The following is a 12,220-nucleotide window of genomic DNA, read 5'->3' on the forward strand; positions in this document are numbered from 1 at the left end:
GAGTTGCAGGCTAACCTAGACTATATAGCAAGATCCTGATTCAAATAAAACGTAAGGGCCGCAGTTGCAGCTTAGTGGTACACTTGCCTTGTATGGATGAGACCTTAGGTTCACTACTGCCCAAAAAGAAAAAAAAAAACCTAAACAACGTACTAAACAAAATATTGTTGTTGCTGTTTTTAGAAAAGGTAAAAAGTAGCAAGGCATTGGAGGTTGAGGTGGGAGGACCTCAAGGTTAAGGCCAGCCTGGGCTACAGGTTAAGTTTTAGGATAGCTTGGGCAATGAGATTGACTAAAAATTGTTTTTTTAGGACATGATTTGATTGTATGAATTGGTGGTGACGGGTTGAGTACAAGCACAGGTTTGCATCATATGGTCCAAGATGATTAGTTAAGCATCCCAGGAGATGGGAGCTCCCTCTGGGACCTGTTAGTGAGGGACATGGCATAAATCTGATCAGGTGCGTCACAACGTGGAGGGGAAGGTCATGTACTATGGTGCCAGTTAGTCACAGCCTCACGATTCTGGAACTACATGCCCAAGGCATATGACACTGCTCATGTCCCTACGTGTCACATGAAACTGGAACGGCGCTGCTTCATGGTGCTACTGTGAGCGGAAACGACACCATGCACATAAGACTGTATCAGAGGGCTTTGCGTTAAGCGCACAAGAAAAAAAGGGAGCTGCATTATTGGTGCTATTGCCATTGGCATCTTCCCACGAGCCTAATAAAGCAAAGAAAGAACAAGAGCCAGGGGGCGGTGGCGAATGCCTTTAATCCCAGCACTCAGGAGGCAGAGGCAGGTGGATCTCTGTCAGTCAGCATGGTCTACAGAGCGAGTTCCAAGACAACTAAGGCTGCATAGAAAAATCCTGTCTCAAAAAAACAACAATAACAAAATAATAATAAAAAAACAATAAATAAAATAAAAAGGGGGCTAGAGAGATGGTTTACCGATTAAGAGCCCTGGGTGCTCTTCCAGAGGACCAAGGGTTCAATTCCCAGCACTCATATGACAGTTCACACCATGTGTAGCTTCAATTCCAGGGGATCTGACACCCTCATACAGACATGCGTTCAGGCAAACACCAATTCACATAAAATAAATATGTAACTCTTTAAAAAAAAAGGAAGGAAGAAGAAAGGGGAGAGAGAGAGAGAGAGAGAGAGAGAGAGAGAGAGAGAAGGAAGGAAGGAAAAAGCCTGCATGACAATTACCCAGTACAATAGAAACAGCTCAAGCCAGGGTAGTTTTTTCTTTGGAATATGTAGGAGCCAGTATTCTGAAGATGGAGGCAGGAGGATCAGGAGTTCAAGGCTAGCCTCAACTGCACAGTGAGTTCCAGGGTATCTGGTTAGGAAAGGTGAGACCCTATCTCAAACAACAAACAACAAACAAAGCCAGAAGCAAGCCAGGCATAGTGGTGCACTTAATATAATCCTAGCACTTTAGACCCGAGGGCAGGAGGCCCGGAAGTTCAAGGTCTTCCTCGATTACAGACAGAATTCAAGACCAGCCTGGGATACAGGAAACCACATCTCAAAAGATCAAAACAAGCCGGGCGATGGTGGCGCACGCCTTTAATCCCAGCACTCGGGAGGCAGAGGCAGGCGGATCTCTGTGAGTTCGAGGCCAGCCTGGTCTACAAGAGCTAGTTCCTGGACAGGCACCAAAGCTACAGAGAAACCCTGTCTCGAAAAACCAAAAAACAAACAAACAAACAAACAAAAAAAACCAAAGTATTCTCTTTTCCAGATCTTTAGATCAGACTCAGGGCCTCGGATTAGCCAGACAAAGCTCTGCCACTGAACCACACGCCTCGGATTCTGAGAAAGGGTCATGATCAGTATCCTGCCTCTACCTCCCAAGTGCTGGTGCCACCACACCTTCTCACTGGCTCCACACTGGTCAGACTTTTACATTACAAAACATTCTGGGCAAGCCGGGCGGTGGTGGCACACACCTTTAACCTCAGCACTGGGAGGCAGAGGCAGGTGGATTTCTGTGAGTTCAAGGACAGTCTGGTCTACAGAGACAACCTGTCTCAAACAACAACAACAAAACTCCTCTGGGCACAGAACACTTCTGTGAACTGACCACACTCACCAGTGATCAGAAGAAACCCAGGAATACTGGTACCCTCCCACCAACAAGGAGAGGCCATAGACATCAACCTACATGTTAGCTCCAGCCTGGAAAATGGCCCGTGTGTTACCGTCAAGCTTTTCCCAAGGTCTGAGAGTGGAAGGCTCAATCGGGATGGGGTCAGGGTGCACGCAGGGCTCTGATGACTAAGGCTGTACATTCCCCAGTGTCTACACGGGCCCGATGTCCTTGAGAACACGTGTTTGAAATCAGATCAGCTTTGGGAAAGAAGACACTCTCTAGGCTATTATAGAAGTTTCTGGGGTGGTGTCCAGCCCTATTTGGTTGCTGATAAATTCAGTAAGTATTCTACTATTGAGCTCCATTTCCAGATAGAGCCTATTAACACATAATAATACATTCAAATCAATGAGTCTGGGGATAAATTGAAAATGAAACTTAATGCCCTGGCAATGCTGAAACACGCATGGGCAGCCCGTATATGGTGGCTCTGTTGAACTTGTCCATACTGGGTTTCATGATCTAAGTTGATGAGGATGATTGAGCAGGTCTCTTCCTCTGGGGATAAGTACCCACAAAACCACCACCACTAAGGCCACCCAATAAAGTGGGCTCACATAGCACAGACAGGCTTCCAATTTGCTGTGCAGCCAAGGGTGACCTTGAACTCTTGATCCCCCTGTTTCCACGCGTTGAGTGCTCGGATTACAGGCTTGTGCCAACAAGCCTGGTAAGTCCAGTGGGCTGAATTCACGGTTTCAGACATGCTAAGTAACTACTCTATCAATTAAGCTATATTTAAAACCCACACTCATTCTTTTGTTTTGTTTGAGACAGGGTTCCTCTGTGTAGCCTTGGCTGTCCTAGAACTCAATCTGTAGACCAGGCTGGCCTTGAACTCACAGAGTTTTTTTTGGCCTCTGCCTCCCAAGTGCTAGGACTAGAGGTGTGCGCCACTGTCACCTGACCACACACTAAAGTAGAATCAAGTAGATTCTGTCAAGCAGTTCTTGAAACCAGTCATAGTGTGATTCATGCTTACAGTTCCAGAATTCAGGATATTGAAACAAGACATTTGGGAGTTGGAGGCTAGCCTGAGCGACATAATGAGACCTTGCATTAATAATAATGGTTTGGGGGGCTGGAGAGATGGTTTAGCCGTGAAAAGCACTTGTTCTTGCAGAGGACCCAGATTTGAGTCCCAGAACCCATATGGTGACTCACAACCATCCACAACTCCAGTTCTGAAGGATTCAACACCTTCTCCTGGCCTCCAGGGCACTGAAGGTATGTGGTGAACAGCCATATACACACAAGATAATAAAATTAAATTAAAAAAATGGTTTTGTTGGGTGTGGAGGTGCACAGTACTTGAGAGGCAGAGGCAGGTTGATCTCTTTGAGTTCAAGGCCAACCCGCTCTACTTATCAAGTTCCAGATCAGCCATCAACACTTAGCAAAACCTCTCAAAAACAAACAAGATAATATGAATCATTTTAAAAAGTTATTTGTATTATGTGGGGGATATTGCTCAGTGGCAGATTGCTTGCCTTACATAAATGAGGAAGGTGTTTAATTTACAGCACAGGAAAAAAAATCTAACTAAAAATAAGATCGGGTTAGGATGTAGCTCAACAGTTTAACGCTTATTTAGTATGGACAAAGCCCTGGACTCCATCCATAAAGAAGTAAAATAAAATGGGAGCAATAACAAATACATTTCCTGGAAGGTGCTTGGGTAGAACAAATGACCTAATTTGCATATTTGCATATAGTTAGCATAAAGCAGATCTTAATAAACCTCATTATTATGGCTGAGATTGTTAATGCTTGGGTTGAAGCTTCCTATCCGCTAACCGGATCTGAGGATAACGCTTATTCTCCAACATAGGAGGCAGAAGAGGAACCCACAAAGGGGACAATGAATATTCAGTTCGATTTGTCCTCCCTGCGGTGATCTCATCCCTCTGGCTTGGGTGGCTGTTTCTGAGGGTTTCTTTTCTAAACCCACCACCGCAGAGAGAGAGGGAGAGAGGGAATTGGGCTCCAGCCAGAGTCCCTGCCCCTCACTCTGTTGATCTGCTTGCTTCTTGCAGAATCACCGCAATGTTACAGATGCTTCTCTGGAATGGTCCAGTCTGGGGTTTGTGTCCCACTTACCTAGAACAGCTTCCTTTCAAAGTTTGTGAAATCGATATCAGGAGAAATTAGCTTTAAAATAAAACAATCACTTGCAATTTTTCTTGCACAGTTAAATTTGACTAGAGATGGTCTCCTCTACACCCGGTCACCAGCGCGTGTGGGCAGTTTCCGAGAGCACTGTGAGTCTGCAATGTTAATGTTACCTTCTTCCTCCTACTTGAGACTGCTATCAAGTCCCTCAGACCCTGGGAGATATGACCTAAGTGTGTGGCTTGCTAATGATTAATGTACACAGAGCACCAGTCACAATCACAAACTCACACATCTGAACCCTTCACGTTCTGAGGCTCAAAGCAAATATGGTAAGAGTCAAAGGAGAAAAAAAAATTTTTTTTTTAAAGAGAGAGATTTAGAGGAGACAGGCATGGCACTTGGTGCACATCCAGAGAACAAAGAGAATCAGGAGCCTTGAGGGTGGCAGGCAGGGAAAGCAGGCAAGACAGACTGGAAGATGAGTCAGACCCTGAATGAGGGCACTGGGTCGACTCAGCTGCACTCAGCTGGCCTGGGGTGGTGGTAGTGGTAGGAACTGGAGGAAGGAATGGCAGGGGGCAGAGAGAGAAGTGCAGTTGATGGCTAACCAGAAAGTGGGTAAGAGTTCACTGCAAATGGAGAAGGGAACGCTCCCAGGCTCCTGAGGTCTCCACGACCTTTCCTGCCTGGCTCCGCAGAGCTGTGATAACGCACTGAGAAAAGCCGGGTAAGGAAAGAGTTAAACTAACAACAAAGATGTCAGTCTTGGACCCCTGCTTGGCAGACACAAGGCACCCGGTGGTCGCTAATGCCCTCCATTCATTTCAATGTTTTCAACCTATTTCAAATCCCCCGTGCTAATAATGATCTCATTTCATCTGCAGCGCAACCCTGGGAAAGAGGTGGGACAGGATCTTACAGCCACCCTGTGGCTCCCTGAGGAGCTGTCAAAATGTTTCCATCACCTCAGAACCCAACCCTGCTGTACCCTGAGGACAGGCAGGACAGGAGGGCTGGGCCCTCTGCCTGGGTTCCACCCTGGCCTTGGTCCCGATGATCAACCTGGGCTAGGAATTTCAGAAATCGCAGGATAAGGAGTCATTCCTCTCCTAGAATTCCCCAGGCTGCTCAGTTTATATCTGATAACCAGTACCCAACAGCCACCTCACCCACTCCCCTGGGATCTATCTATGTCAAGCTTCTGTTTCTCTTTAGCTGACTGGGACCCAAAGCTCAGAGAGGCAAAAGCCTTTGCCCTGAGTGGCATGAAAAGAACACAGGGCAGGGGAGATATCAGAAGACCTGAAGTCTGGCACTGGCTCTGCCATTTAACCAGATCCATAGACCAGCCTCGGTTTTCACAGCCGCCGAATGGAACAGTGTCCCCGACAAGGGAGTTTTGAAGGAGTAAGATTAAGACGTTACAGTGTTACATAAAAACAAATGGCTTGAGCTGGGAGTGATGGTTTAGCAGTTAAAAGTGCTCACCATTCATTCTCAGTACCCACCTGCTGCCTCACGACTTCCTAGAACACAAGTTCAAGGTCATCCAATGCCCCCTTTAGACTGATCTCTGCAGGTTCCTGAACACACGGGGCAAGTCACCCAGGCATACGTGTACCCGTAAAATAAATACACCTTTAAAGAAATTAGTTTTGGCCGGGCAGTGGTGGCACATGCCTTTAATCCCAGCACTTGGGAGGTAGAGGCAGGTGGATCTCTGAGTTCAATGCCAGCCTGGTCTAGTTCCAGGACAGGCTCCAAAGCTACACAGAGAAACCCTATCTCAAAAAAAAAAAAAAAAAAAAAAAAAAAAAAAAAAAAAGAAGAAGAAGAAGAATTACTTTCATGTAGTTAATGGTTGCTGGAGGAGGAAGACACTCCCCCCACCCACACACACACAGGATACCAGTAAGGTGCCCATGCTCTTATAAGCAACTTAAATGAAGCTCATTGGGACAGACACGTGCAGACAGACACACACACACAGGGAAAGAGGTGTTGGTAGGAAAGAGTAAGGGGACCAGTGGAAGTAGGAGGGGGACAAGAGAGGGTATATATAATCAAAATACATTATATACATGTATAAAACTGTCATAATGAAAAATTGTATATAATGATGAACATATACTAATAAGAAAATAAAAGAGCTGAGTGGTGGTGGCGCATGCCTTTAATCCCAGCATTCAGGAGGCAGAGGCAGGTGGATCTCTGTGAGTTCGAGGCCAACCTGGTCTACAAGAGCTAGTTCCAGGACAGGCTCCAAAGCTACACAGAGAAACCCTGTCTCAAAAAAAAAAAAAAAGAAAGAAAGAAAGAAAGAGAAAAACCAAACTACTTTGCCAGGAATGCACAAAACAACGGGAAGAAGCTAGGATGCCCATGAACAGGCTGGGCTCTGCTCAGGCCACTGTGTGACCCTGAACCAATCCTATACCAGTACTCCAGGGCCCCTGTCAACAGTAAGATTATAATGTTGCATGGGCTATACACCTAGTGTAGGAATTCCAGTTCTGGTCACCCCAGTTTTTCTTTCTTTCTTTCTTTCTTTCTTTCTTTTCTTTTTTTTTTTTTTTTTTGGTCTTTTGAGACAGGATTTCTCTATAGTTTTGCAGCCTGTCCTGGAACTAGCTCGTATATACCAGGCTGTCCTTGAACTCACAGAGATCCACCTGCCACCGCCTCCTGAATGCTGGGATTAAAGACTGAGATTAAAGACAGACGCCACCACTGACCTCAGTCTTTTTATTGACCAATCGATTGACAGATCTGCTTGTGTGTTTATTTATTTTGAAACGGGGTCTCCACATGTTGCCCAGGTTGGAAAACGGGCTATGCATTACTACCAAGCCTCGACTCCTGAGCTTGAACTATTCTGCCTCTGTCTTCCAAGCCACTTGGACTCCAGATGCATGCCACTATGCACAACTCCACCCTGATTTCCTGACTGTCCTATTACCTGTGTTCTTACATTGCCTTAGGGGTAAAAAATCTTACGGAAAGATACCAGCCAGTTCCCAACAAGAACGTTTGAAATACCCATCTGCACTTTATTCCTTTATTAGCCTCTGTTACCTACACTGCCTCCCGGCTTAACAGCATAAGTGATATCTTGGAAGAGAAATCAGTGACTGATGAGTCAGATAGGATTTCCCAGTCAATAACACCACCCTGCCTCTGCTGCTACATAGGACTGGACTGGCAGCTTTGCCTTTAACATCCTGCATCTCCCAGGTACCAGACCCTGATCCTTCCCTTGAGGAAGCAGCTCAGTAACCCTGGTTGAGCTTCTCCATGAGGGAATTAAACATTAAACATGCCAGGCCACAGCCCTGGCTGCAGCAGCATATCCCAGTACAGAGACAATGCACACGGCTCAGTTGTCACACTTCCAGTGGCTGTGGGCTGGGCCTCCCCATTCCTAGCCCACATTCCTAAGAAGAAATAAGAAATGACAGTGTTTGATCTTCTAAGCAAACTCATGACTCTCCATATTTTTCCTTCAACCCCAGTGTCGAAGGCTCCAGGGATCCGGAAATGCCTGGAACACTGGGTTGTGACATCCGCAGCACTGAGATTTAACAGGCAGCTGGGGATGTAGCTTAGTTGGTGGTATTTATCTAGCGTGCACAAAACTCTGGGGTTGATCGCCAGCTGTGCATAAAGCCAGGCATGGTGACGGTTCTTGCTTGTAATTCTAGCAATCAGGAGATGGAGGCAGGAAGATAATTAGTCCAAGGTCATCCTCAGCTACATACAGAGTTCTAGGCCAAACTAGACTACACGACATTCTATTTACAAAGAAGAAAGAAAAAAGAGCAGGAAGAAATTTAACACGTCTATGATTGCCTCAGTAACTTAGCTCCATGTAGGGTCCGAGGTTGTCAGGGACATGGACAACTCAGGAAGGATGCTGAAGTCCTGACATCTCTCAGGACAATGGGAAACTGGGCATAACTGACATAAGGCCTCATTGTGTAGGTCAATTGTTTTGTTCTTTTTTCTCAGATTAATGCGGGCCATAGAGTTATCAGATTGGTAGAGGCTCAGTGATCCCCCAAGCTAACATCCTACTTTATAAAAACAGAAATGGAGGCAAAGGGAAAAAGGAAAAAACAGCCAGTTACTCATTGAACTCTAGGTCTCTGGGATAGAGCCCAGTTCTCTCTCCATCCTCCTTCCTACATGACACTCTGAATCTCCTTCTTAGGGACACCAAGGAGCGGGCCTGGCACTGTGTCATTCAGTGGGTCATTTCCATAAGAATCAGAATTCTCTGTCTCATGGTCTGACCTTGCTACAGAAGACTAAAGGCCTAGTGTTTACAAGTACCAGCTCAGCTCTGGAACCTTGGTCCTGCCACTTTCTGAGCCTTAATCCCTCATCAGTAAGGTAGGGATTTAAAAGCCACTGTGCTGAATGGCTCCTGTGAGGATAAGACAAGGTGAGACAAATGTGGGGTATTTTGTAAACCCTGAAGTGCTGTCCAAACATCAGATACTATTAACATAATATGAGATCTGAAGACACCTCAGAGGGAGAAAAGGTATTGGGAGAGGAGGCCATGTAGGAATGAGAAGCCACACTCACAAGAGGAGAATCCCACATGGGTTTCTTATAGACCTGACCAATCCTGGGGTCACTGCAGACATGGACAGCAGCAAGTCAGCCCATCTCAAGTTCACCAGTTCAAGAACCTGACCATTCTGCTTTTTGTGTGTACATGCATGTAAGCGTACCTGGTTACCTGGTATCACAGTACTCTGCTTAGCCGTTCTAGGACAGTGGTCAGTATGTAGTCCTAAGGTGGCATACTCCGCCGCAGGCCAACTCACAGACCCTCAAAGGGAAATCTACTGATCCCCTGTTGAGGACCTCTCTCATCCTCTGGGGCCCTTACCTTGTACTTAGCCGCGAGCAGCTCTGTGGCCTGCTGCTCCTTCCGCAGATCCTCCAGCATCTTCTCCTTCTCTTCTAGAAGCTTCTGTTTCTCCTCGCTCACTAGGCTGCGGTCATCCTGGATGGCGGCCTTCTCCTCCTCCAGCCGCTCCTTCTGTTCCTGCAGGTAATTCTCCATGTTTTTCTCCAAAGCTGACTCCAGAACGGGCTGGGGTGGGCAGTGATTGTTATTGTTGTCATCTTCTTCTTCGGCCACCCAGGCCTCGATCACCTGCCCCTCTGGGAAACCAGCTGGGGCCGAGACAGCCTTCTTTCTGCGGCTGCTCTTTCTCCGAGGCCGCTTGCCCAGCATGCCCTTCTTCTCCAGCTGGGCTTTCAAGCGGGCGATCTCTTCCTGGAATTCCCTCAGCAGTGTGTCCTTGGGGTCCTCATTCACCCGGGGTTTGTTCTTGATGTTCTTGGCTCGGTTGGCAAAGCGTAGGGTGGAGAGGCTCTCGTCGTAGCTGTGAGAAGCTGGACCCAGTGTGGCCACCATGATGGTCTTGGCATTGCCCCCCAGTGAGTCCTGGAGCAGCCGGGTCAGTTTGGAGTCCCGGTAGGGGATGTGGGTGCTCTTGTTGCCGGCTAGAGCAGCAATCACATTGCCCAGTGCAGACAGGGAGAGATTGATTTTAGAGGCTTCCTTAGGCCTCTCTCCACTGCTGCCACCACTGCCACCTCCGCTGCCACCACCAGATGTGGGTTGTGCGGCTGGTCCTCCAGTTGTGTTGGGACCTGCCTTGTTCTGCCTCTCACTACCAGCCAGGTCTACCAGGTTGAGCTTGCCTACTCGGATATGGTCCTGGCCATCCGAGCCACGCTCACTGCACTCCACTGTGATGACAAAGATGGCATGGGACCGGGAGCTGACCTCATTCATGTGGGTGCTGCCCACTGCCCGGGTCTGGTTCCCCAGGTTCATCACATGCTCAATCTCCTTGACATTCTTGGTGACAAATGAGGAGAGATCCTTGATATAGACCCCTGTTTCAGGATTCTCCTTCAACTCTAGCCTCTTGCCTGGCTCCTTGGATAGCAGGTCTCGAATCTCCTCTTGGTAGATCTCCAAGTAGGAGGCACGAACCAGGTACTGCTGGTTCTGGGAGCGGGAGATGTGGGTGAAGATGTGCTCAAAGGCGTTGGGGATAACCCCGCGAAGCTCTGGCTCCACCCAGGTCCCCTGCATAGTGTAGGTCTTGCCAGTGCCGGTCTGGCCATAGGCAAACACGGTGCCATTGAAACCCTGAAGCACTGAGTCTATCAGGGGCCTCACCGTTTCATCATACAGATCCGCCTGCTTGGAGCTAGCATCATACACGGCATCAAAAGTGAAGGTCTTGGGCAGTTCCCCGGGTGCCGCGCGGGGGTTTCGCAGAGTCACCTGGCCCAATTTCACGTCCATGGTCAGAATCTGCTCATGACCAGCAGCCTCCTCCTTTCTACTGAGGGGGCGGCACCGGGCCACCACCTTCAGGGCCTCGCTGGCCTTGGTCTTACTGGCCATCTTGTGACTCTGTCCTTCCAGATAGGCCACTCGGCAGCCTGGGAGGTCCTCCTGTCCTATTCCTAGGTCGGGATCAGCCGGGCTGGCCCAGCCCCCAGACACCGCTCTTCAATCCGCATGCAGCCTCCCAGGGTGGGGATGCAGGGAGTTGGCCCCGAGGCTGCTGCAGTTCAGGCCTCCACAGCTCTCCACGGTTTTCTGTGCACAGACTGGAGAGGTAGAATTAGGCAGAATCCCCAGGCAACCGCGCAAGCAGCTCCTGCCTAAGGGCAGTGCCTGGAACCCGCCCCATGCTGGGACAAGAGGGAGCGCTACGGTAAACAGCTTCGGCAACAATGAGATAAAGGAAGAGGAAAATGAGATGGGGGTGGGCGGCAGAGCTATCTTTTCCTCCTTTTTCCGTTCCCCTAGGGATCCATGGCGGGGGATGCGGGGCTTGGGCGGCCGGGCAATCCCGGTCCTCCCGAGGGCAGAGGCTCACCTGGAGTCCTCCCCTTCAGCTGGGGGATCATTCATTGCAGACACAGCTGGCTCCTTCTGCCTCTCCTCCACCTTCCCCGCCGCCGCCACCGGAGAATGAGAGAAAAACAGAAGGGGATGGGGCGGAGCAGCGGCGGCGAGAGTGATGTTGCTGCGGCCGCTGCGCTGCGGCCCGGGTTAGGTCTCCCGGCTGGGGTGGGGCAAGGGGCGGGGCCGCGGGGCGGGGAACAAGAGCCCGGCGCGGCCCTTGAGCGAGGGACAGCGGTGCATCGCTGCCCGCACCCCGCCGACCCCGCAGGGATGACAGGCTCGGGTGCCCACCCAGGTCCCGCGCCCACCAGTCGGATGCGGAGCAGCCACCGCCCGCCGTCACCCCACCGAACCCGAGCATGCTGGGAGATGTAGTCCTTCCTTTGTTAACAGGGTTCTGTCAGGTTGCTAATGCTTTCTCCAGTCCTCAGGTCTGGGAGCCCCTCCTCCCGCATGCAACCCCCTCCCCCGAGAGAGTCTGCTGAGGCTGTACAACCCACCCACGCGTGTTCTCTCTGCTACCGCGTTCTTAGTTTCTCACTGCTCCTGCCATTTTGCTTGCAGATGGGGACATGTCACTGTGTCCCACTCCTCAGGGTGTCACCAGGCCTCCTGGAGCTTACTCCCTAGCCTGGTTTACTCCTGCCTGGCCTTCTTTTTAACACTGCACCGGAAGCAGTTAACTGATGCCACCCATCGTGCCTGCACTGGGCTCGGACTCCAACCTCTTCTCCATGACCTTCCGTATCCCATGAAGGCCTGTCCGTCTTCTGACCTCCCAGTCTGTCCTCCTCCACTCGGATCCAGTCTGTACTTCTGATAGCAATGCCATCACACTTTCCTAGCTCCCTCCGAGCCCCAGCCCTATTCTAGAATCTGGACCACTTTCCTTTTTTTTTTTGTTTGTTTGTTTGTTTGTTTTTCGAGACAGGGTTTCTCTGTGGTTTTGGAGCCTGTCCTGGAACTAGCTCTTGTAGACCA

The 12,220-nt window shown here is 49.3% G+C and overlaps 1 protein-coding gene across 2 annotated transcripts in view; it reads right to left on the reverse strand.

Annotated features, from left to right (window-relative positions):
- The window catches only part of LOC121439644 (kinesin-like protein KIF3C), a 41,373-nt gene extending 29,802 nt beyond the window's left edge, over positions 1-11,571 (reverse strand). The window contains exons 1-2 of one of the 2 annotated variants that reach the window (XM_041640197.1): positions 11,211-11,571; positions 9,188-10,938 (exon numbers count right to left, since the gene is read on the reverse strand). In XM_041640197.1, the coding sequence (XP_041496131.1) occupies positions 9,188-10,729 (1,542 nt within the window). In that variant the 5' untranslated portion in view covers positions 10,730-10,938; positions 11,211-11,571. Of the gene's footprint in view, positions 1-9,187 lie in introns of both variants that reach the window. The other variant, XM_041640195.1, reaches the window with a different exon arrangement.
- Positions 11,572-12,220: the final 649 nt, after the last annotated feature.

Source organism: Microtus oregoni, unplaced genomic scaffold, assembly GCF_018167655.1.
Source record: "Microtus oregoni isolate MIOR12 unplaced genomic scaffold, Mior012 000062F_ref0000492, whole genome shotgun sequence".
NCBI lineage: Eukaryota > Metazoa > Chordata > Mammalia > Rodentia > Cricetidae > Microtus > Microtus oregoni.